General features: G+C 39.3%; 3 protein-coding genes across 3 annotated transcripts; 1 reads left to right on the top strand and 2 right to left on the bottom strand.

The window, feature by feature from the left end:
• Positions 1–1805: 1805 nt before the first annotated feature.
• sox19b (SRY-box transcription factor 19b) lies at positions 1806–5200 on the top strand. Its single transcript, XM_036597514.1, has 2 exons — positions 1806–2801; positions 3316–5200. The coding sequence occupies exons 1-2, from the start codon at positions 2185–2187 to the stop codon at positions 3560–3562; spliced, it is 864 nt and encodes a 287-aa protein (XP_036453407.1). The 5' UTR covers positions 1806–2184; the 3' UTR covers positions 3563–5200.
• A 9735-nt stretch (positions 5201–14935) lies between these two features.
• On the bottom strand, positions 14936–19918 carry mpdu1b (mannose-P-dolichol utilization defect 1b). Its single transcript, XM_036597175.1, has 7 exons — positions 19750–19918; positions 18242–18307; positions 18009–18141; positions 17725–17810; positions 17422–17540; positions 17198–17308; positions 14936–16109 (listed from the first exon to the last, which is right to left on the bottom strand). The coding sequence occupies exons 1-7, from the start codon at positions 19874–19876 to the stop codon at positions 15987–15989; spliced, it is 765 nt and encodes a 254-aa protein (XP_036453068.1). The 5' UTR covers positions 19877–19918; the 3' UTR covers positions 14936–15986.
• A 764-nt stretch (positions 19919–20682) lies between these two features.
• LOC118826563 (E3 ubiquitin-protein ligase TRIM21-like) lies at positions 20683–26781 on the bottom strand. The gene is made up of 9 exons (XM_036597568.1): positions 26704–26781; positions 26181–26297; positions 24241–24324; positions 23843–24103; positions 23621–23749; positions 22106–22157; positions 21982–22008; positions 21839–21865; positions 20683–21743 (listed from the first exon to the last, which is right to left on the bottom strand). The coding sequence occupies exons 2-9, from the start codon at positions 26292–26294 to the stop codon at positions 21205–21207; spliced, it is 1233 nt and encodes a 410-aa protein (XP_036453461.1). The 5' UTR covers positions 26295–26297; positions 26704–26781; the 3' UTR covers positions 20683–21204.
• Between the last annotated feature and the right edge of the window lie 67 nt (positions 26782–26848).

Genomic DNA, 26848 nt, shown 5'->3' on the forward strand with positions numbered 1-26848 from the left:
TGTGTGTTTGTGTGTGTGTGTGTATATGTGTGTGTGTGTGTGGTGGGGTGATGGTGGGGGGCTGGGGGGAGGCTTTATGAATGTAAAGCCCCAACTTTGAGCTGCTGAGTCGCCTTTGTTGAAAATCAGACTGATTAAGTTGAGCACAAAAGGGAGAGAGAGAGTGAGAGAGAGAGTGAGTGAGAGAGAGAGAGGAAGCAGAGAGAGAAGAGAAAGGAAGACAGTGCTGGAAAAGCTCCAAAAAGACGTTGTCGTGGATACGGAAACGGGAGAGTGGAGCCCCACAATTCATTTTGATTGACGTAAGGGTGTAACGGTCAATCACGGGCAGACTTTTCAGAGCTCACGCACCTGCAAACTCCGTCACACACCTGTGTCTACACAAAGTCACTTTCGTGCACCCACACCTTTTCTTTTCCCCGAGCACTGGCTGACGCAGTGAGAATCCCACACCTATAGAAACTCTTGACATGCACACATCATAAATTATCATCAAAGGAAAGGTTTGGAACAAAACTCCCGCCATGTAATTATGGCCCTTTGGCACTTTTCTGAAAGCAATGATTTGCTACAGTACATGTATCAGTACATGCGCACAACAACAGAACATGTGTACAACACTCCCAATTCAGTTTATATTAATGTATTAATAATTTTTTGTTAATGTGCTGGCTGTTTTTGGACGCATGTTAGGAAGTGCTGAAAATGTTTATCACTTTTTTCCATTCTAGACAAAGACTGAATCAAGGCCTAAACTTTAGGAAAAGGATTTGTCTTTGACTTTTTAGGAGATTTTTAACAAACAGAAAATGATGCACTGAATTTACTTCATTCAAATGTGCAAATCATTTCCACATTAACACAGTTTACTCACGTTGTAGTTTCTTCAGTTCACTCTTTACTTTTGCACATTTGAATCAAGTAACTTCAGCGCACTGCTTTTCCTTTAGTGTAGGCTTAAGCTTTGTTTCTGTGTTACTGTGCACCTGCAAAGGATTTGTCTGATCTGATATTACTGAGGATCTTAACTGCAATTTTGATGTTCAATTATTACGCAATAAAGATTACGCCCCCATGTATAGCTTTCCCAGTGGTCACCCAATGACTGGCCTGTGTAGGAACAATGAAAGGCGCTGAAGTGTAAAATGAAAGTAAAGCTATTGAAACCAGCTGATAGAGAAGCACTCTATACAAAACAAAGCATGACAGAATTCGAGTATAGCCGCAAGTACACAAAGTTAATATCATTATAAACAGATTAAACAGACGAAAAAGTGAAGAAAAAAGGGCACTTAACTTTTTTTAGAACTGCTGGATTGATCATGGATTATGGATTAATCATAGGAATCCCCATCCAAAAGCAGAATTATTCATTTAATTGTTTAAAAATTAGACCTGATCTCGACCAAAAAATAAAACAGTTTTTTTAATACATAAATACTTTTAGCATGGAAACAACACCAACACACACTTCTATTTAAAAGTTCTACTGGCGAGAAAAATAATAATAATAATAAATAATACAAGCTAGTACGCTCATATCAAGAGACTGATTTAGTTTCGATTAATAAAAGCGATTTCTTTTCGATGGTTTCTTTTAAAAAAAAACCACTCTTTTCTGTCTCTGCTGCTCTGATAGAAACAGTAAAGCTCAGCTGAGTTCAGGCAACAAGTGCCTTTAGGCCCCGCCCCCCGCTATAGTTATCCTAAATGTAAATTAGCTGAGGGCAGCGCCCCGCCTTCTGATTGGTCCACCGCGGAATACAAATTTGCCTAAAACCGCGAGTGGCGAGAGTGTGTTTTTGTTTCCCTCCCAGTCACTTATTCACACCCTCAATCACTGCTCAACAAGTGGTTCTGTGCGCTCCTAACTTTGGACAGAAAGCGCTGCGGCTGAAAACGTTCTCTTTTTTTCTCCCAGACAAAAAACTGCGCTGACTCAAACTGAAGGCGGTGAAATGGTGAAAACTTTGTGACACGTGTTTTTTTCCTTCTTCTTCGAGTTGTTTCTTTTCTGGTCAGGCAAACGCGGCTGGCGTTGCCGGTTAGCATGTGGCAATAGGCTGCACCTGCGCCAGATTAGCTTGACCTGAGGGAAAAACTTCGGACAAGTTTGATTCTCGACTCTTTTCTTTCGTTTTTAAGCGTACAGTTAGGGTGAGTGCTTAGTCCTATTTGGCGAAGATGATGTACAGCATGATGGAGCACGAGCTGAAGAGCACGGCGGTGCAGCAGAGCTCTCACCCCGGCGGGCAGGTGCTGCAGGCGGGCGGTGGATGTGGGAACGGGCCGCCGCCGCACCAGCAGCAGCAGGCTCAGAAAAACTCCTGCCCTGACCCCATGGATAAAGTGAAGCGGCCCATGAACGCCTTCATGGTGTGGTCCCGGGGCCAGCGGCGGAAGATGGCGCAGGAGAACCCCAAGATGCACAACTCTGAGATCAGCAAGCGCCTCGGCGCCGAGTGGAAGCTCCTGACTGACGCCGAGAAGCGGCCCTTCATCGACGAGGCCAAGCGGCTGCGCGCCGTGCACATGAAGGAGTATCCGGACTACAAGTACAAACCGCGCCGCAAGACCAAGCCGCTGCTGAAGAAGGACGCGCCGCCCGGCAAGTACCCGCTGACGGCCGCGCAGGGCCAGGCGCTCAGCCCCAGGATGGACGGGTACGGCTGGGCCCCCGCGGGAGGATACACCGCGATGCAGAGCGACGCGCTGGGATACACACAGCAGCTCCACCGCTACGACCTCAGCGGACTGCAGTACCCCACTCACACCTACATGAACGGCGCCAATTCCTACAGGTGGGCAAGGGGTCCGCACGGAGGGAATAACTTAAGGCTAGCATGTCCTTAACGCTAATTTATTTGTCTGTCAGCCATTTTAAATGTGACAATGTTAATATTTTAATTAATGTATTTTATATAGCAAGACGGAATGTGCAAAAATACATGTGTAGTGTAAATAAATCCATGTACTTTAGTTGCTCAGTTTTAGTATGTAATAAATGTATTCGGTGAACAAATTATTTATTAATTTAAAACGCACCACAAAAATTCATACACAACCCACCTTGGTGTTTTAAGTCAAATAATACGGGTTAACAAATGGAAATTAAATGAACTTTTTAACTTTTCAATACTTTTTTAATGTTTTATGTACTTGTAAAAAGTTATTAGGATTAAATTGTTCGCCTACATTTTAAATGCATTTTTGTTTGTAATGTAAAAGCTAAACTATCATTTTATATCAGCAATTGTTGGCTATTTCCCTGCTTGTTCAGTTTCTGACCATCCGACTCTGATCTTTCCTCCACAGTCCGATGTCGTACAGCAGCAGTCCCCAGCAGCCCAGTCCGGTAATGTCCATGGTCAAACCAGAGCCCCTGCCCCACTCCCCCACTGGAGCCTCAAACCACCACCGCGGGGCCATTCAGGGCGACCTCAGGGACATGATCAGCATGTACATCCCTGGAGGAGACGTAGGGGACCCTACGGCCCAGAGGGGTTACCCCAGTGTCCAGCAGCACTACCTGGGCAGTACTGTGCCCCTCACGCACATTTAAGGTTGGGGGGGAAAAATGACTGGGACTAGCTCAGCCGGATCATAACGTAGGCTTGTCATGCAACAAGTAATCTGTATGGATTCTTGATGGATGTTCTGAGCAGCCGTTGCACATAGGAGCATGTTCTACCTCTTTGAGTGATCACACCCCATTTTTTTTTCTTTTTTTTAAACTGTAGATTCGTTCAGTTTGTTCATTAACTCCCTCAAATCTTGTGGTTTTTCCTTTTTGCCCTGAATTTTACCCTTTTTTGCAGTTTACCGATTCTTCCCAGAGGAGTTTCTCAGGAAAGATAGGTATGACGAGCCAGTCATTCATAATATTTGTGCTTGGACACAACATTCAAAAATTCAGTTCTCATTGTAGGACGTTCCCCTTGTGTATATATTATCTCTCAGAACCTGACAATGTGCCTTTGTGCTCCATGCTTCATTAACGGGGTTGAGGTCATTCATGCAGTAATGGGCAATCAAAAACCAAACTAGGGTATAGAAAAGAGGACATAGGCGCACTGAAAACATGTCAGCCAATTGCCATCCTCATAGCCAAGGATATACAAATCATGTGACCTTATGGAGCATGGCTAAACTAGTTTTGCTTTGTGAACCACTGTGCCCCCGAAAACTGGAATAGCTTGGTTAACTATATGGTTGACTCAATGTTGAACCATTTTAGTGCCTTATACCAGTAGTGATTTACATTTTCAGTAGTTGTGGGGTGGTGACATTTGTAGAAATATTGGAAATGTGGTCATGATAGCGTTGGAAGTTGGCACAGTTTAACTTCTTGTTGGAGTGACATTTTAGAGAGAGCAATCACATAATGGCTATTGCCTTATTGTACCAAATTTTGATCATGGAGAGTACTTCCGCAGCACCCTTTTAATAGAGTAGGCTATGCATTGGTTGCACAAATGTACTATCGGAATAGCCTTGGAAAATATAACGTGCAAAAGGAAATTCATGCATTTCAACAAAACTAAAAAGCAATAGTTCTGCCTGTATAAATGTTTACCTTTCAGTGTGAGACTCTAGCACTATGACTCCCCTGTAATTGATTTTTAAACCAATCAATGCACTGATCTTTACCCTCTGGTCAATACTAAGTATTGCCTTAGACCGAGTTTCAATACTGAGTCCATTTGAAGGGACTCTCACCACTTATTTGTGGGATTTTAGAAAAGGAGGGTGTGTGTTTCAGAATAACTTGTACGTCCGTTGGGCGAGTGAGAAGCCTGCTTACTGCTCGTATAGCTAATGCCAGATTCAGCAGAACCCGAATGCCAAAAGTGGTACGCAGGTGCTGCTAAGTGCAGAAAGAGCTGAAGTGTATTGCCTTTTTTGGGTTGTTTTGATGGTCTAACTCGAGTCTACAGTCAAGTCTAGCGTGTTTTTTCAGTTCTCAGTACAGTTTTAGTTTAGGAATCTGCTAGTCACTAATGAGTTAAGAAGTTTAATGTTGTAATTTATATAAAAGTAATGAAATGAGTGAATGTTTACATTTGCCATCCAAGTGAGTGTTCAGCTTGCTGTTTTGATGTATTTGTGTTTTTATTAATGCTGTTTGTAAATAGCCTTTGTACAGTTAAACTTTTTATGGCCCTTAAGGGTCCTTTTTTTTCGTAAAACAAAAATCTTACAAAAAATGTAAATAATAAAAAAAAAAATCCAAATGCGTGTGTCAAAGTTTGTTCAAAGTGTGAGCTTCATCTTTCTACCAGTGTTCTTTAAATGCAATGTGTGTACACATGAACATTTATTGGTTCCTCTATGAAGGGAACTTTCCCTAATATGTGTTTAGTCTGCCCTTTCAGGACAGTTCGTTATTCAAAGTATTTATTTATTATGTATTCATTTTAAGTTCATTGCACGACAATTACAGTCAGGATGTCAGAGTATGTATTATAAATTAGAGCAGTGTAATTTCAGATGGTCTTAGAGTTCCCGCTCTATTCAGTGTTCGGGGTTAAAGATGAGAGGAGGACCCTCAACCATGTGCAGAGAAAGCTGGGCACACATCCGTCGCAGGGCGGAGGGAGAGAATAATTGAGGGGCAATCGATTTAAATTTCTCCCTTTTTTCTTTTGAAACCTCTCTGTCCTCCCCCTCGACACACCCATCCCGCTCGTAACAGGCCGTTTCGGAGCCATATTGTCCGGCTCTTTTCAGCTCGCAGGTGTGCGGGGTAAAGCCGCTGAACCCAGAGCGCCCCCCCAAGGGCCGCTTTGTTCGATGCCCCCCCCGCCGAGCACTCAATTACTGCTGCCGGCCTCTCCCCCTCTCCAGCTCGGGGTTAACCCTTTCTCCACGTCCCGCTATTGTCATGGAAATAGTGGTGCCCGCTTCTGCTAATCGGAGGAGGGGAGGAGGAGGAAGACGACACTGAGGCCTAGGCTGCGTCCAAATCCACACCACTACTGTATAATACTATACATACTACTCTAACGAGGGCACTAATAATGGCGGTGTACCATTTAGAGCTAATTTTCAGAATTGTAGTTAGCTGTTTTTGCTACAGCCTTTCCAAAGTCGCAAAAACTATGGCTTTTACAGTTAAATAGTGCACTAGCTAAAGCCTATGGTTGTATCCAAAATGCATCTCATTTAATGTATAACATTTTATACACTATCTGGATGCGAAGGTCGTTATTTTAGGAGCTATGGGAGGAAGCCATTTAAGATTTAGCCAGCTTGACTAACTGGCTAACTAGATTTAGGCATCTCAGTTACTAGCCTGCACCCAGTAGCCTCAACTTTTAGAGCACAAAGCCTTCAGTCTTACTTTCTCTACGGCGACAGAGATTCCTTAACACACGGTGTTGCCTGTACTGCGTCACTTTTTCAGTTTTTTGAGAAAACAGTTGGTTCTGTAGCTCTGAGTTCTGAAAACATGAACTGTTACCTCGAAACGCTGTTAGCCAAACTCCCCTCGACTCTGGACAACAGTAAGACGCAGAGGAATGGAGAAGGCAGCAGACCACAGGGTCGGAGTGGTCGGTGCAGTAGGTGTAGATGGGGGGTGCGTGTTTGTGTGAGTGTGTTGGGGGGGAAGGGTGGTCTGGGGGGGCAGCAGCATTTTCTCCCGCCACACAAACTGTCTCTTAGCAACGAGCAGCGAGGCCTCAACAAGTGGCCACCGTGCTGCTGATGGCAATTAGCAGAAACTCCGCTGTGAACAGAGGAGCTAGTTAAGTCGGTTAACAAAAATGCTTCGTGAATGCGCTTGACGGGCCACGTCTGATTCGCAGAGTCTGTCTGTTCTCAAAGGCTTGTTTTATCGGCGATTAGCTGTAATACTGTCAGTACCGTAAAGCAGGAAACCAAACATGAAAGGTTACCATGGCGACGGGTGCGCACTATTTACCTGCATTCCGAGGGAAGCCTAAAGCCACTCCCATCCCGCACGCACCCAGAGAGAGAAGAGAAAGAGAGATAGAGAAAAAGAGAGAGAGAGAGAGAGAGAAGAGAGACAGAGATTTGTAGATATAGTACAGTATTTGGACACTTTAACCATTTAACCATTGGTAAATTTAATGAAGTTCTTTGTTACTTCATAAAATGTTTAACAAAATGATTTTTTCCTCAGAGAAAAACACTGTTTAGCACAACCCAAACCGATGGTAGACTCTGGAGAAAACCTAGAGAAAAACTCCAGCTGTACTGCACTAAGAGTACTGTAAATCACAGAGGAGGAAAAATCAAAGTCTGGTTTTCTAACAGTGGTGTGGATGAGCTTGTGTTCATTGACGGGATCATGAACTCAGAAGTGCACAAAGGCATTTTGGAGGCCAACTTGGAGAAGTCTGTAAAGAAACTGCTCACATGATAACAATCTGAAAGAGCTGCCAAAAAACTACAGCCATTGAATGGTCAGTTTAAAATAAGTCACTTGATTTTACATTTTGTGGTGTAATACAATGAACTTGCATTTTTAAGTATGGCACAAACATCCAAATACATTTTGTGACATTTGTGAAATTGAAAGATTACACTTGAAAAAACAGCAGAAAATTCAAAGATGCAAAGATCTATGGCCTACCTGTTCTACCCATTCCTGACTAAACATACCAACAACAGTGAAATGTCTGAATAACAGTACACAAACATTTAAATAATAGTGAACTACAATTTAATCCACCCAAATTTGTATTTAATTGTCTCCTTAAAGTGATATGCCTCAGTCTGAACCTCCAGATTCCTCTCTGCGGGGAGCAGACGCTTTTGTTTTATTGAGTACACATACACACGCACACAGACACACACACACACACACACACACACACACACACACACACACACAGAGCTACTCCATCACCTACTTGCACAATGTGTTGACAGACCTTGCCCAAACCTTGTTTGCGCGCAGGTGAGTGAGTGGGCGTAGGATTTTTTTCCCTTCCCTTTTTTTAATAGAGCTGCTACGGTTGGTTGACATGCCACCAGCGCTGTGTACACGCATGTTTGACTCACCCTCACATGGCCCAGCTGAACGCTGGCTGTCACGCAATAACAGGGCAGCTCTGAGGCAGGAGGGGGGGAGATCAGACTGATAACAGGTGTGTGTTATGTCTGCTAGCGGCCAAATATGGGTGGTGGGGATATCCGTCCACTTTGCTATCAGCATCTAAAGCACTGTGCTCAGTCCAGCCAAGAAACTATTATTAAGTAACTATTTATCTGGGCAGTAAGCGTGTTTTTATTTGTATTTACTATGTTATGTTAGTGGTTTTTTTCTGAGTAGATGAATGCTTACGTCCCAGATAAATAGTTGTAAATCTGATTTGCTCAGGTGGCTTAAGATGTCTGCACACTGCTGTACATCCAAAAGTAAAGAGGATAGAGTAGATAAAGAGAAAAAGAGAGAGAGAGAGGCAAAAGAGAAAGAGACAGAATGAGAAAGAAAGAGAGAAGGAAAGAATATGTGAGATAACAGTAGAGAGAGAGTGAGAAAAAGAGAGAAGAGCAAGCAAGAGAGAAGCAGAGAGTAGGAACTAGAAAGAGGGAGGGAGAGAATATATAATGTGAAAGAAAGGCAGAAATATGAGATGAAAAAGAGAGACTGAGAAAGATGGGAGAGAGAAAAGAGAAAAAGACTGAAAAATATAGATGGAGTGAAAGAGAAAGACAAATAAAGTGAGAAAAAGAGATAGAAAGAGAGAATGAGAAAGAATGTGAGAAAGAGGGCAAGAGAGAAACAGATCGAGAGAGATAGATAGAGAAAGAAGTAGGGAAAAAGAAAGAAAAGAGAGAGGGGGGGGGTTAGACAGGTCTGCTCACAGTGGGAGGGAAGTTTTTGCCAAATCTCTCAGCAGTTGCTGTGAAGGGTTACATTTCTTGCTGCCTGCAGATGGGTGAGGATAGCGCGCTGAGCGGACGTAGGCAAGTTGCTTTGGTAGTGTTTGTAACTGCTTGATTGGTTATGTTTGATTCACACAGTTCGTGATCAGATGAGACACGCGGGCTCCAGCTAGTCACTGAAACATATCGGCTCAACTTCAAACGACTGGCACTCAGCCACACACAAGCATCAGCCATTCATTTACCTCTTCACTGGCAAGCTGGAGATGCATTATCACCATGATGAGTGGTGTTTGATGAGACAGGTCCTCATGTAAGAAGCCATTTCTGTCATAGTTCTGTGAAGCCAAAGTATTTGCTCTAAAAATATCCAGTATAGTTTTAGCTTAAAGGTGAACCTGAATAATTAGAAAGAAAAAAAGCAGAATACACCAGATTTGTGAGCATTAAATACTGAAATTAACCCACTTTGGTTTGCCCACCAAATGTGGAGGGATAAAATACTTTCCAACATCTGGCTGAAACTGAATTTACTTAAGTTTCTACCAATGATGTGAAATGGTGCACTGTAGAGAGACTTCCCCTCTCAGAATTGTTCACAGTGGTGGTGATAGGAACCAGACGTCTGAAGTGTTTAATGCCTCACAGCAAGCGATTACTGATGCCTTAGATTGACATTGTTTACAATAGTTCTGAGATAAAGTTTTAGCCAATTTTTTGTATATTCATGGTGAAGAGGTACATGCAGGATGTTAAATAGCAAAACAGTCTCCAGAAAAAAAACTGTTTGATTTACCATTATCAGTATTACATATAAAAACTCAGAACATGTAGATTCACTGGTTGTTTTGGATAATAAATAAAATGGCTTTATTTGCACTGTAGGCCTCCCTTCTGTAGGCTTCCTATCAGCACCGCTGTAAAGAAATCTGTTTTAGTATGACTGAACTACGCAGCAATTTTGAAAAATCTGTGAAATTCTGTTTCAAATGTGTAAATCATTTCTACACCAGTAACATATATTACTGAATCAGCACATTTATTACCAAAAGTAAATAAACTAAAAGACAAAGGTTGTGCTTAAATCATAATCACATTTGAATCAGGTAAATGCAATGCATCCCTCTTTTCAGTGCGCTGAAAGTTGCTTAATGATGATCCAGATCGAGCAATATGCAAGTACTAATATGTTCAGAGATTTTCGACGGAAGCAAAAGACTAAACTGTAAGCATTTAATACCGTTGCTATTTGATTTTTCTTTATTTGTGATGAAGCGCAAATAAACCTGAGCAGAGTGTGCAGAATGGGAGTGAGGGAGGTGTAGAACTGAAAGCTCAGGAGGGTATGAGGTCAGAGCCCAGCTTTGTGAGCAGCTGCAGAGAGCTTTGACAGAGCATGTGTACATTAGAGCAGGGCTAATGCACCTAATAGTGTTTGCCAAGTGCAGAGAGAATGACTGACAACTAACACTAATGAGCCACACCCTGGACTAGACTGGTCCTGCAGCAAGCAGAAGGAGGGTGGGGGGGCAAGGGTGAGAGAGAGAGAGAGAGAAAGGATTGTACATAACCACAATTGAAAACTTCTTTGCTAACCGCAAAATCTCTATTTTTGTACTTTAGAGATTAGAGTCATATGCAAAAGGGATCCCTGGTTAAATGACATGTTTTGCCCTCTAAATTCTTAGATATGGCATTTTTCTGCAAATCACTTGAATTTAAAGTTTCCACTAATTTTTTCAAAATTTCTACTCAATTCAATTGTTAACAAACAAGCAAAGGCACTCTGAATAGCTTGATGTGAAATGGTGCACTGTAGAGAAACTTCCCCTGTCAGAAATGTTCACAGTGGAGGTGATAGGAACCAGACGTCTGAAGTGTTTAATGCCTCACAGAACGCAGTTACATGAAGTTATGAATACTCTGTCTGATGCCTTAGATTGACATTGTTTTACAACAGTCTTGAGTTTTGGCCATTTTTAAATACATTCATAGTGAAGAGCTAAATGCAGGATGTTGTAAGACAAAGTAGTCCCCAGAAAAAACAAAAAAAAACAAAAAAAAACATTATCAGCATTACGTGTAAAAACTCAGATGTGTGTAGACTCACTGGTTTTCTGGATAGTAAACAACCAGTTATTTGATGATTTTAACATATTAAAGAAATAAAACATACTGTATAAAATGTTTCATAGCTTTTTCACAGGTCACATTTAAAGTTTTTTCCAATTCCTACTTGTTACATTCAGCAAATAACTTTTTCTGTTTTATTTGTTTGTTTATGCCATTTACCTTTTACACTGTATTTCTCAATAAAATTAATTGTTAAATGGAACAATATAATCATTTATACAGTCCAAAAATACTTGGAATTGAAATGTCTTTGCATTAACTCACATTAAAGTTAAGAACTTTTGATTTTTTCTTTCTGCATTGTTATTATTTCAGAGATGCAGAGTTTTGTTGCAACAGTGGCGATATGTGACAAACGTTTTTCTTCCTATTCTTTATCATCTTATATTGTAAAATTGAGGTTTGTTTAGATCCCTAAAAAATCTGAGACAAACCGGTCTGTCACAGGAACTGGTCTGGCCGTTATCACTAGTCACCCCCGCATAGGTAGGGCAGTGGTGCGTTCCACTGATTAAAAGATATGAATGTAGAAAATGCGCTCTCTGAGGCGGGGGAGATAAGAGCTCGGGCCACACACTGCAGAGATCTGAACAGCTGGGCTTTGAGGAAAGCCGACAGACCTCACCAATGGAAAAGCACCTTCAAGTGCAGACCTCCCAAGAACACACAGGTGATAAAGCAGAGTTTTGCACTGCACGCGTTCCACTATCGCACACCTCCCTGTTTAAGCCTGTTGGTGGACTGATCACCCTCCCTCTGCTCTCTTCTAATGCTACTGTTTTGCAACTCCTGTGTAGTGACACTATGGGCATCTACGGTGTTAGCTCTGGGCAGTGCTGTTAAAATTCAATATGACCATGTTTTCCAAATATATTTCACGTAGGGGTGTAACAGTTTATCAAAATTCATAATTAGATTTGATATGATACAGTGGTGTCTTGGTTCGGTTTTTGATGCAGCAAAAATAAGGAGTAGCTGATCTCTTATTCTCTTTGGGGTCAACATCCCATTCAGTGTTTAACATCTCTAAATAAATGATTGACACTTTTTTGCGTCATATTTAATGACTTTTCTTAATTTAATGGGGACAACTGAGTAAACATAAAATTAACATGATGATATGTTTTCAATGTCTTGTACAGATTTTGTACACATCAGGGCTCTCTGGGGTCAGTTTGACCTCAGGCTGTTTCAGCTGTATAACATATAAGAAATATCAACATTTTACACACATTTGTTTTGGCTGTTTTGGATGATATTGAGGCCATTATAACATGCAATTTTATAATCTTCAAAACACTTCCCCCTTGCTTTAGGGCCCTAGCCTAACATAAGCATACATGTAGTAGTGCGACAACCACAGATAGTTCACACAACATGGGGAGCATAATTCCTACAACTTTGATATTTCTCGGAGGTTTGAATCATTGGGATCAAATTGACCCCAAGAATAAAAGATGTTAGTAAATTTGAGGATAACAGGAAGGTTAATGACAGCATTCCACATTATAAAAGTGCAATATTTTATAATATTGCGCTAGCCACAAGCTATTATATGCTTATATGGAGGATGTTTTTCCCCCGGCTCTTGATTTTGAGGTAAACAGGAAATGATCCTTTCAGAAGAGAAAAACTAATTGTGAGCTTGCTTGATTAATTGTTATTATACTTTATGCAATACAGTCACTATTAAACTGAGTATGTAGGAATGGATGCAGAACCTGAAACGTTTTTGGCCGAATCATTTTAGCATTTATGATAATTTTACTTTTTTTATATAAGCAACCTATACATCTCTGCCACAAATGAAAATATAAATTTTGTTTCCAGCATCTACCACTTATGAACAATTCAGCCAGAAGAGGCAGGCGCGCAAACTAACCCCACAGGCAAGGCTAACTGTAACAGACTGAGAGTTGTTGAAACACGTCAGGTTAATCGAAGCAAAACACAATTTATTCAAATTATTATGCTGTTTGAACTAGACCAGGTTTCCTACCTAAATACATAAACATACATAATCATAATAAATAACAATAATGAAATAAATAAATCTTGAAGAAAGTGTCCAATATGGCAAATCTATTTTTGACCACAAAGTAGAAGAGCAAATATCAGAACAATAAAATCGAAATAGATTTTATTTACATTTACATGACTCATACTGTATGTTTTAAAATCTGTGTTGAATGTGTATGGGAGGATATAGACATCTCTCATTGTTTTCATTGGGAGGCTTAGTTGTAACAATGTGTTAAAACTAACCCTGCACTGTGAAGGCTGTACATCAGCCTGGCTGGCTTTTACTGAGAGTTATTTACATGCTTCAAAATTGTGCTATATTACAGGCACCAACAGAGTGATTCAAATAACACATAAGTAAATGTTGTGACACAACTGAGCATAAAAAAAAAGACATATGATGAAATATGAATCTTGAGAAATATCTGCATGAGAGCTGTCAAAAGTTGCAGATGATGACGTATGAGGATACGAGAAAGCACATTCTACTTGAACCTGTTCAACTGCAATATCCATGTTACATTTTAACCCATGCTAGGCTGCGCCCCGCACTCCCCTTCTATATTTGCTCCAGTCTGCTGAATGTATTGTTCATTAACTGAGCGTACTGAATTAAGAGGCTTGTATTGATTGATTTTGATATCAGATGATATTTAAGTCTGCATTAATGTTAGTATAAATGAATTAACACACGCTTCTTGAGTACTAAGGAATGTATTACAATCCTGACACACCTTGTTCTAATCGGACAGTTTAGTTTTGTTCTGCTTCTCTTAAAATGACACCAAAGGTACACAGCATTGTGAATGTTAAGGAGACAGAAAGCACATTTCCAGAAAGGGAAATATATGTTTCTTTTGGTTTGTATGGATTTTTTTTATGAACTGCTCTTTGAAAATAATTTGAAGCAGCCAGTAAATGACACTGCAGGTAACTCAATTTTTGTGATCTATCGATATCACTTAAATGAAAATTGTATTTTTTTTGTGTGACACCAGTGCCAGTATACCGGCATAGACAATATACAAAAGTTATGCAAAAGTTTAAGTGCCCCATTTACATTACATGTTTTGTTGATTTAAAAATGTCAACACATCCTCTATAGAGAACACACTTCTTCACGTTTTAATGCATATTGGGAAAAAAAATATTAAAATATATATTTTGACCTGTTAAAAGTGACTTATGTTCTCTTACAAAATCAACAAGTAATTTGACTGAGAGTGTTCAGACTTTCAGACACAACTGTACTGTCCAGCACTAATGTAGATGCAGCATTGTTGTTTTCAAAGGGTGCAGCATTTGCTGTTCAAGGTAATGCCTTTCAATGGGCATTGTTAGTTTAACCAAAGTATCACTCAAAGTGACTCCTGAAAGAAGGCACGCCATTACGCACCGTTCCTCTCAAAATAGAAGTCCGGTCAAAGCCACAACATGAAATACTACAGATGAAAAGGACAGAATTAAGTTAGAGGGGCTTTAATATAAGTCTGAACTGTGATCAGGCCAGTGTGTGAGTGTGTGTGAGTGTGTGGAGAGTATGTGTGGTAAGCAAGCAGTTACTTTGCTACCATCTACAGGCAAAAATCAATCCACGCAAGCACACGCCATTTCCTGTTTTGCTTAGAAGCACTAAGCATTGGCATAACAGAAAAAACGGTTTTGGGGTGAATGCTATGCTTAATTCAGTAAACAAATTCATATGTTTTTATAGTGTTATTTATTATATTCTTGCTATTAATATATGTGGAACCAATACACCTGAAAAAGGCGAATGGACTGCAAATTAAATTTGATTATTTTGCCCAATCAGAATTAGCTTAAATGAAAAACTGAAACTACAGACGAAGCAACAAAAACAGCATTAAACCAGTTCAAACAAAAATGCACTCGGTTCAAGGATTTCAATTTCCTGCAACCATTTATTTTGTTTTGTTTGTTTATTTTGTTGTGTTTTCCAATTGTTCACCCTTCAAGACAGCAATGTAGGCATGCTGGGAAGACAAAGTGCAAAGGGCATCGCTCAGTTATCTGTTTAGATTTTACTACATTCTAAAATGTATGCTCCCATTTGGACAATTAAAGTAATTCAGTCTGTTCCGTACTGCAATAAAACTGACAGTATGAAATCTGGATATCATCACTGTCATAACTAAACCTTGTTTCTCAGAAATGCTGAGTTTATTAAATTCTTAACTTGTAGGTATGTTAATTAATATGACCATTTCTACCATAGACTGTATTTGTACTGGTCCATTTATCATGAAATATTCAGACAAAGCTGACATTTTCAAACTGTGTAATAAAAAAGTAAAAAGAGAGTTATGACAGCGACAATATGAAAAACAACAGGAAAAAGCAAAATTCTGAGTGTGCAGTTTACATGTATTTGGAATAAAACTCAAGAGAGGCAATACTCAACACTTGGAACACTCTCACACAAACAAAGTCGTGGGAAAACCCCATAGAGTCACATTTTTAAGTCTAAAGTAAATGCTGAGAGTGAAGAAGTTCCTAAAACATGGATAGACAGTGTTCCCTTCCCTGAGCTAAGGAATTATGAAAGAGTAGAATAGATTAGTTATAGCAAGCTATGATACTACATAGTAAATGGAAAAAAAAATATTAGTTCTTCAGTTGTTCAATTTAAGGGGTCCATCTTTGAGAATTGCATTTTGGTCCTACACTTCAGGCCTCATCAGTGCACTTTAGAGAATGAGCATAACGATGGGGGTCCATCTGTATACAATATTGCATACATTCATCTCTACCCATTTGCTTGCTCGAAGTGTGCATTTACCAATACAGCGAAACCTGCTGCCCTAATCAACTAGATCTAATGTCATTGATAACCGATTACAGTCTAAGATAAGAAGCAGATTCTACGGTTGTTCAGAGCAGCACGTTAACTGGAATGGATGTAGAGGTATTAGCCTCCCAGTGCGTCACTGAAAGCCTCTTCTGGAGCTGATTTACTCCTTTTTCTTTTTCAGAGCTGGACTGATATTCCAGTAATACAAGACCTGAGCAGCTATCAGTCCATTACAGCAGGAAGAGATGATGTACGTGAGAGCCATCAGAGAGTCACCTGTCTCCTGTAGAAACACACAGGAAAACAGAGAATGGACTGTTAGTCTATGTGCATAGATTAGTGTCTCTTTCAACAAATCTCTCTGTGCCACTCATAATCATGCTCAGACTGCATCTTAAATGTGATCTCCTTATCAGTGTGAAAGGGTGAATGTACCACTTTCCAACATTGCTACATTCTAGGCCTGATATACTGGGATATGCAAAAACAGTGAACTAACAGTTTTCCTGTGTTATGACTAGTTTACACTGTAAAAAACATTTTCTTAAGTGAAAAAATATATATATAGGTGACATGCAATGTTGAGATACACTGTCTTAGTACTTTGCACCTGAGCTTCTTCAATCTTTTTCTGGACATTTTTACTTTTTTAAAGAAAGAAATGCCTAAATCTCCCAGTGCAATGAATTAATTCCACTTGGTAAGCTTCCTTAAAGGGCCCAGTTTTTTTAAATAAAAGTGTTTGAATAAGTATGTAAACACTGTTAAAGTTTCAAAACTAACTATTCACTTCCCAGTGCACGCAGTCCATATATGGGAACTAAGCTGCAAAAACAGTCAGTTTTAAATTCACCATTTCTATGATGTCATGAAAACCAAATCATATGCAAATATTTGCCTATTCGGCCTACAGTGGTTTAGCCTCGACATTTACGCTGTTATAACGAGTGTTTCAGCCCATATCTCTTTTTGAATAAGGCACAATACAGGAGAGCCAATCAGGACAAAAATCACTTACATAAATCTGTCTTAAAGACACAGTAACAAAAACAGCCTGTTTAATACTAAGGAATAAAGAGAGGTTGGACAGTGATCATGTAATTATGACTGTTTTGGGTAAATAAAACCATACAAATGTCTTAAGAGGACTTCAGGGGAGGTAATAAAGTACAAAATGTAGGACATGGGCCCCTTAAAAAGTAAGACTGTCTAGATATAGGTTGAGTAATGTGCTAAGCACTAGCTAAGAATAGCTCATACTGTTAAGAACTGGATACACTGCCTACATTCAAGGTATTTTCACTTGCTAATATATATTTTTGCAGGGTAAATAAGATGTTGTATCTCCTGTTTAAAGTTCTGTAAGCGTACCTGCACTGTGGTGAATATGCGTGCCAGGGAGCCGGCGAACAGAAGAAACACAGAAATGGCTGACAGCTGTCCTGTGTGACCGTTGCTGTAGTTTGTGCCAGCTTGAATGAGCTTGAAACAAGAGAATAGAAAGAAAAGGTGAGTTAACTCCTTTATTCGATTCACTCTTTAATGAAGTTAGGTTTTCAATGAGTTCAGGCAGTCTATAGCTATTATTCAGATACCCGTCCAAAGATGATAGCTGGCATGTTGGAGGCTTGCATGGCGGTAACAACAGACATAGGAGTGAGAGGAGATATGAGGACAGCCAAGAGGCCAAAGTAGATTACGAGAAAGCTCAATCCTGCAAAAAAAAAACAAAAAAAACATAAAATTATTGGAGCTAATATATGCAAATGAAAAGCCTACAAAAAGACAAATCTTTATATCTTATTGATACATCTTTAATCTGTGCAACTGGTCCCTTTTGCAAATCCATCTAGTTAACTTTGTCAAAACTTGTATGGCTTGTATGTTCCTTTCTGTACCTTTGATGGTGCATCCTGCATAATGCTGAATCAGGAACCCAATAGCCACTGTCTGCAACATCAGGAATAAGGCCTCACCCCAGGCACTGTGGATTAGAAATGTAATGAATGCTTACAGTAATTTAGTCCCTGTGAATTTTACATTCAGATTTTCTGGAACAAAAGTGTGGAAATGTGCTGCTAAGTAGATGCCCCAGGAATGAATGAAAGTGGATGCTGCTTCCTCAGTGTAGGTACATATAATAAACAAAAGTGCTTTGCTGATGCATAACATACAGGTCTACCTGAAGGGGAAGCTGTTGGCGATGCTGTAGGCCATAGTGCCTGTGATTGCAAACAGCTCCAGCAGCACAGAATTGAAACTCAGGCCTTCAGCACTCTTTGCACCAATGAGCTTCAAGATCTGAGGCAGCTTTACTGTGAAGAGCAAAATGAAAATGAACCATAAAGAATGCAGAAACTTCTGGTAAGAGAAGGCAAAACATAGCCAAGGTTGTAAACAGTAGCTTTTCCTTACCCAGTACAGAGCCAAGGATGATTCCAATGCCCAGACCTTTGCTTATAATTATCTTCAGACAGTCCACTGTGGGGAGACATAAAACAACCATCAGACACCAAACTTCTAGTTCTGATGGGGTCTTGACTATATATCCAAACCAAGGGTATTAATAAGGAGTTTGTCCTCCCTTTGCTGGAATAACAGCCTCTAATTGTCTGTGATGGCTTTACACTAGATATTGGATCATTGTTGTTAGGATGTGATTGCATTCATTCAAAGCATTAGTGAGGTCAGGTACTTGGGCTGTCAGGGTCAATTAATTAATTAGCTGACAATTAATTGTCATATAAATAATTGCTTACTAATTGTTTGTAACTATTAAAATACAAACCTAAAGTGCCCAAACTGGCTGATTAGCTACCTTACTTGATAGCTGTGTTTACTTAGTAGATAACATTGGTTATACTGTTGAATCAATACTGTGCGCGCACTGTTCTGCGCACTCATTCTGCCAGCAAACATACTAAATACATTATAATTAGCTACATATTTACATAGCTAAATAAAGAAACATTACTCAGCAGTGCCCTCTAAATGTTAGAGCACCAAGTTAGAAATTACAACCATTTTGTTTTTTGCTCTCTTTTATTACATTTATTTGCTTCAATTCACCAAAATTAATTCACATTTTGTTTATTGCAGTAAAATAATGACTGTGAAAAAAATGATTGCAGTCAGCTTAAATAATTGCGATTATCTCAAACAACTAAGATTAGGTGAGTACGTTATATTTGGACGGAGCTCCATCACTCGAGAGAACACAGTTCCACTGCTCCACTGCCCAGTGCTGGGGGGGCTTTATACCCCTCCAGCCAACACTTGGCACTGAGTATGGTGACCTTAGGCTCATGTGCAGCTGCTCCAGAGCTTCCCATTCTATTGGGTGTACCTTAAAGCAGCCGAACTCACTAATTAGAAGGGACGTCTGGATACGTTGGTAGAACGAAATTTGCTTTCGGCCACGTTTACGAAAACAGCCGAAGATAAACGAAGAGTTCTCCAATGAAAATGTGCCCTGTGTAAAACCACGCCCCTAACATACAGAGGCTAAACACAGAAGGTAAATAATCCCTTACATGTGTGCTTCAGTTTAATAAAGGAACAGTTTACCCAAGTATGAACTAATATAAAATGAATGTTACTATAACCAGGATAAATCCTTCTTTGTGTCCTTGAGGGCTGAGAATGACAGGTCCTGACAGGTCGCAGCAAAAGAACAGCTGAAGTTAGCCAGCGATGAAACCAGCATATTTATTTCCTCTTTAATACCGAATTAACGAGTCACATTTCACTCAGCTCTTCGTGACCATGTCCCGAATCGGCTGACACTGACAGGTTTTCACCTCCGTATCAGCCGCTTGAGAGAGTTTCTCTGTCTCCCTCCGCTCAGAGTTCAGAGACACCGACAACTCAACACAACATCTCAGAGTCTCGGTCTCCTTTAAGACATAAATAACCCCTCTTACCGTGCAGGAAGTTAAAGTTCAGGAAAAATTCGTCGTAACATTTTTCTGGCATTAAATAATTCACCAGAAAGTCTTTAAAGGGATCCATAAAGGAGGTAGCAGCTTCAGCTCCCTCGGACGCCGCCATTGTACCGAATGCGCAGGCGTGACGTCACACGGTGTGTTCGCCAGTTAAAACCTTCCGTGTGTTTGGAGACGAGAAGAGCTCAGTACTGACCTTACACTGGGCTTCTGCATTATATATATGTATATATATATATATATATATATATATATATATATATATATATATATATAAATATTAGATCAAAACATATTGAAATAGTGTTCATTGTAAGTGCTTATGTCTTTTTTTTTTTTTAGAAATATGTCTGTCCCACATGTCCTTACCACAACACTTACTAACTAACTTACTTTTAATGGAAACATAAATTAGACAACGAGCACATGCACAGTTGTGGTCTAGGTGTTTCTGAATTTAAAAAAAATTGCTCCATCGCCTTACCATATAGCTTTAAAGTAAAGTATTTTATTATACTTAATATACAGTTTGATATACTAGCTATATATATTAGCTATCTGCTAAGGCTAATGTAACAGGCTATTGTGTTTACTATTTATGCCCCAAAACAGTGAAAAGGTCTTTATCATGGTAAAGACATTTTCAGTTTTTTTTAACTGTCTGTAGTGACAGAAACACTCATTACTGGTTGAAGAAAACACCTGAAAACAACGTGTTCGTGTGCAGAATGATTGTCAGGAACAATTGCTGGGATTGGAAAGATCAGTACTTGGAAATCCACTCCAGATTAATTTAAAGTGTAATTATTTATATATTTGGTCTAGGTTGCATTTCTTTGTCAGAAATCCTACATCAATATGTTCTGCATTATAATGTAGTTCATAAAAAATAAAACTTTCAGCAAGTCAGAATGACAGTGTAATGTGCACTTCTATTTATTGTACAATGATTATACTGAATACAAAAGCTCATTTACATGATAACCAACATATGTAAAAAAATATCAGTGCAAGATATATATTAAGGATTCTGTAAATCTGTTCTGATCAAAGTGAACGACGTATTTAACAACATGTGCAATACAGGTTTTAAAAAACAAGTAATTTTTCAGGAATGTTTATAGGATTCCAGTAAGAATGTTATAGTAAAGTCAGACAATTTCCGTAGTTTACAACAGGATACTGCACAAATATTATAGACAGCACTACATGAATAATATATGAAGATGATAGACTGTTATAGAAATATTATACAGAAATATTATACAATGCTATAGAACTTTTATAGATCCTTAGATCATTTTGTATCATTTTCCTGTATAATCATTAAGAGAGAAGATAGAATATAATATGATCAATAAACAGAAAAAAACTGTAATTTGCAGTTGAACAGATGTCTTATGATGTTCATTCTCTTGCATTTGTTAATTTTGCTCAGTTTTCAGCAAATACAGACATTTGTGGCATGTGGATTTTCAGCATAGCGTTCCCATCTCGACACATGAGCACAGGGAAGAGCGCTTCCCCAAATATCTGTGTAAATGTGTAAAGGTGGAGCCTGCTCTGAGCATCGTAGAAGGACACCTGTCCCTCCTCATAGTCCACATAGACTCCAACCACCTGAGGCTGTAGAGATACCTGCAGCTTGGTATAAGGGTCTGTGCAGGCCCACAGATTCTTGGGCCCATTATAAATAGTCCAATAGCCTGTTGCTGGAGTTATCTGGAACTTGCCTTTTCTGGGAGCGGATGCAGACGTCACCCCTAACCTCCAGCATCCGTTTGTTGGTACCAGTATTTCCCAGTAATGCCTTCCATTAGAGAAGCCATTGAGCCCAAGAATGCAGGACAGTTCGTCGAACTGTTGATGCTTGTCCTGTTGGTAGTGTGGCCTGTGCCGCTCACACATTTCCCGTTTGTCTTCAGACACACACAACCAAGGAGGGCAGGAGCTGGAATCTAGATGGACGTCAGCTGATGCAACACATTAAGAGATATTGTTGATTCTTACTGGATTAACATGTACTAATGTATATGTGCTGTATGTACATAATTTGTTTGTTTATTACCTGATGCACTCTGGATCCACTGCCAAACTTTATGAAAGAAATTATGGGTCATTATGAGTCATTATTTAAATCTGTTTTATATCAATAATCTTCATGTTGTATGCATGCATCAGTATTATTATCATAGTATGATTCTTTCCTACCTGAATTTGGAATATATTTCTTGCTGACTAAGGGCACAAAACAAGCACCAACAGTCAGGAGATTTAGGCGTACTCAGTGAAAATCCATCAATAATGTTAATGTAAACACAGTGAAAGCTCTTACCTGTTCTCCATCGTCTCTGCTTGGCTGACAACCAAATTTTTGAAATGTGCTCCTGAGTAAGAAAGTACAAAAATGAGGGAGTAGCCTAAACCCACACTCAAGTGAAAGTGTTGTTACGTTGGTGAAATAATGACTCAAGTAAAAATATATGTACTTTTCCAAAAAACAACTTGAGTAGGAGTGACACATAAAACCGCATATATCAGCAGAGAAACTGAAATTTGCTATACACTATTTTTGCCTTTTTGACTTTGATGTAAAATAAAATGCTAAAGCTCCAAGTTAAGAGGACATGAAGCAGTACAGAAGCTGTACTCAACAAAGTATAATGCAGTTATGTCATAAAAAAGGAATTCAGAACTAAATGATAATTACTAAAACTGAGTTGATGAGTGTAATAAATTCAGTCCTTGTGCTAACACTCAACAACCATAGGCCTCTCTAGGCAGCTGGCTGAGGATCTGAAAATAAAGGCATCTGATGCCTACAAAGCAGAGAAAGGCTATAAAAAGGTTACAAAGTGCTTCCGTCTCACAATTTCCACTGTTTAAAATGTCATTAAAATGACAATTAAGGGGTACTGTGGAAGTTAAGACAAGATCTGGAAGTCCAAGAAAACTCTCCAATAGAACTGCCTGTATGCTGGCCTGAAAGGCAAAGCAAAATCCCCATATGACAGGAAAGGACCTGCAGGAAGGTTTAGCTGACACAAGAGTGGTGGTGCATCATGCTGTTGTGCAGCGCTGCTTACACAAACATGATCTCCATGGAAGAGTCATCAGAAGGAAACTTCACAAAAGTCAATGTCTGAAGTATGGAAAACAAAAGGAAAGGAATTTTGGAAAACAGGTGCTGTGGACTGAGGAAGTAGAAAAGGGATTCTTTGGCCAGAATCACTAAAGTTATATATGTAGAAAAAAGGAGCAACATTTAATGAAAATAACATCTTGCTAACTGTTAAGCATGGAGGTGAATCTGTTATGCCTCAGGGGGTTATATGGCAGCCAATGATACAGGGAGCTGTACGGGTAGATGGAAGAATAGATTCCACTAAATATCAGCAAATTCTGGAAGCTCGTTCTGAAAACTGGCGGGCAACAGGACAATGATCCAAAACATACTTCAAAAATCACCATGAACTACTTCAAGAAACGCAAGCTGAAGCTTTTGGAATGGCCCTCACTGTCCCTGTTCTCAAACATCATTGAACATCTGTAGGTAGATCTTGAATATACTGTGCTTGCAAGAGAGCCCAAGAATATTGGAGAACTCGAAGTGTTCTGCAAGAAAAAATAAAAATAGAAAGACTCCTAGCTGGCTACGAAAAAACGTTTGTAAGCCTGATATCTGCCAAAGGGAGTGTTACTAAGAACTGACATAGTGGGATCTCCAAACTTTTGCTCAAGTCACAAATACTATTTCATTTTTTCAATTTTTTTAAGTTAATCAAACACAAAGTCACATCATGTGCATAATGTGCTTTAAAATATGCAGAAAAATGTCTTCTCTTCTTACCTCAGACTGTTGGGACAGAAGAGACCATACCACAAACTCCAAGAAGGGGAGAAGTCCAACTAGCTTCAGCTGCTCCATGCTGTGATTATTAAGGATCTGCTTTAAGTCATCATCTGTTACACCCAGACTCTGTATGTACAACATACATGCACATTCAGATCGGACAGTCAAGAACAGTTCAGGTGGTATTATTTTACCAATTAATTTGTAGTTTTATCTAACCTTTGAGACACTCTGTAGTTCTCTTGCCCACTTCATGATCATCTCACTGTCCTTTGAGCTGTCAGGCTCTTCTTTATTCTTCACTTTGTGTGCAACCTCTTCTCGAACTGATCCTCTTTTTGTCACTCCTTTTGAGAGGTTGAGGCTGTTCAGTTCTTTAGCCCAAGACAGAATTAGGCTCTTGCTATGATCCACACCATCAGGCTTGGTGGATTTACCCAGTGCATTCTTGTCTTTTACCTCCGTACTTCTCTTCCTGGCCTGAAGGTAATAAAGTGTATACATCAGTGCATTTCCTCTTGCCTGATCTCTTTATTGTGGTCTAACTTAATACTGCATTAATGTCTGCATACTCTCTAAATTTGTTAAAGGACAGATGGAAATGAAATGCCAAATACCTTGCTAATATCTTCTGTCTCCTTGGCCATGTCTGTGAGAAACCGAACACACTCTTCCAGGGTTTGAATTGGCTTGAGGTCAGGCTACAACAGAAAGAAAGTTCATTTTAACAAAAAAAAATTTACCATCATGTTGCTGTATTCTGGAACTTAGATGGTTCTCAGTTTATAGAGATACAATGCAACCATGACTGTTTTGAATATACACACTTTCCCCCTACATTCACGCCAAATGTAGCTGAGTTTCATCTTCCCCCTTTACTCCAAATGTAGCCAAGACATGCTTGCACAGTGCAAAACTACAAAAACAAACTTCAGCCACCAAACATGTCTTGACTGATAAAAAAGTACAATGAACAGCTAAAAACAGTAGGGGTCCATCTGAAGGCTGATTTTGTCTGTACTTTGCCCACTTTTAAGGATAACAGTATGCCACACAGTATCAGAAACCCTATAAGTAAGTCTATTTTTTGATGATGTCACAATTCAACATAGTTTGAGGCAAGTGGGTGACAATTTAGAGATGCAGTTTGCCCAACACTTACTGGTGAGATGTAAGCTTCCACTACATTATAAGATTCAATCAAGAATATTCCTGGTGTCCTATTTGTCAGCTTCTTAGTTGAATTTTCCGTTCCACCTTAAATGGTGCAGCAGTCACAGCACCATTTAAGGTGGAACAGAAAATTTGAATGAGAACCTGGCGAACAACAAGCTAACTTTAGCTTTGCTTAAGTTTGTACCGCAATGGAAAGATGATTGAATGACAGAACAGGAAGTTGCTGACAGTGTGTGCACTTTAAGTAAAAACAAGTTTCTAGATTTTTATGGATGCTGTGGGTACCTAAACCCATAGGCCCCATGACCACCTGTAGCCCCAGTTAAAAGTTAAAGTGGCTTTGCCAATAAAAGCCTATTCCACAATGTTTCACAGATAAGAGTGCTTTGGCTCATGAGCAGCTTCTTTTACATTCTTCATTCCATCTCTCTGGTACAGATGATCTTTAACTCTAAACTCTACAGGCTTTTCATGTATTTTTTATAAAAGTAAAACCTGGTCTTTCTGTTATTGAGAATTCAGGCTGAATTCAGAAGTCTGGCTGTTGTTTTGATTGCTTTAGGGGTTTTTACCTCTTTAAACACATTTACGCCTACACCCTGGACGGAGTTTCTGATTTGTTCAACAGTTTTTGTTCATGAGTTTTTCCTCAGTTATCTTCTCCTGTGGTTTTCTGTGATCAGCCACATTTTTTGCTAAGCTAATGCTTCTTAAAAATGTACCAAACAGTTGATTTGACCACAGATGCTACATCTACCAACTCCAGACCTTTTGTTAGCCATTTTGAACATTTCATTTTGTTCAAAATTACATTTATTTTTCAACATAATTCAATAATGCATAATTCAGTTGTTGAGAGAAAGTAATTTAGAGTGCTTTGATGTGAAACCTCCCAACAGCCAGGTGTTGCAGTGTCTGCAGTGCAAATATAACCATTTTATTTACTATCCAAAATGACCAGTAAACCTATGTGTCCTCTGACTTTTTATTCATAATGGTGATAAATAGCGATAAAAACCTAATATTGTAAAATAATGTCTCAGGCATCAGGCAGCATATTTGTAACTATTTGTGTAATAACTTTATGTGAGGGAGCTTTAGGAGGCATTAAACATTTTGGATGTTTGGGTGCTAGTTCCAATCACCACCACCACTGTGAACAATTCTGACTCTGTAAGCTTCTCTACAGTGCACTGTTTCACATCAATCCACTCTGAATGACTCTGTTTACATCTTTATGATTTAATTATGCAGATATTTAGAAAAATTGGTGGAATTCCCCTTTAATAATGCAATATGACACAGCTTGCCAGGGAGCAGCTGATTGGAATTTACCTAGTTTGTGTTCCCTCTGGTAAAAGAGGGCCAGAGTCCAACCTACCTTCTTGTTATTGAGCATTGGTTTATGCCATGGCGCAGAATGTGCAGCATCGGTCTGCACTGGCAAATTCTCAGGGTTCTTTGAGGGTGCGCTTGTCCAGTTGATTGGGAACATTGTCTGAGGAAAAGATTACAGGTTAAAAACCTGTGTTTAATTATATCTGTTTATCTAAAACTGTTTATCAGATCACACAACTGTACCTGTCCTTAGCCTCTACCAACAGACTGTGATTTAAATCCATATTATGCAAATCAATCATACACATGATTTGACAAATAAAGATAACTTACAATGGTACAGTTGTGAAATTAATCAATATCTTAGATCATGTTACTAGCTCGGTGCAACGCTTACATAAAAATGGCATAACTAGGGACGAGAAATGATTTATTTATTTTACATTCTTTACAACACCATTAAAATCTAACATTAATAAGATTAACCCCAAACAACACATACGACAAACAAAACAACATTCAAAATTAACAAAACAAAATTGTTTGTTTAGAAAAGAGCAACATACCTCTCCTTCCTCTGTCTTAGATCAAAACAAATGGGGCACTGAACTTTGACAGGGAGGATTCTGGAACATTTTTACGACTGGTGTGTGACAAAGGTTATCACACACACAACACTACACTGTCAAAAACAATGTTTTCACTTAGAAA

This window comes from Colossoma macropomum, unplaced genomic scaffold, assembly GCF_904425465.1.
Source record: "Colossoma macropomum unplaced genomic scaffold, Colossoma_macropomum, whole genome shotgun sequence".
In the NCBI taxonomy this organism is placed as follows: domain Eukaryota; kingdom Metazoa; phylum Chordata; class Actinopteri; order Characiformes; family Serrasalmidae; genus Colossoma; species Colossoma macropomum.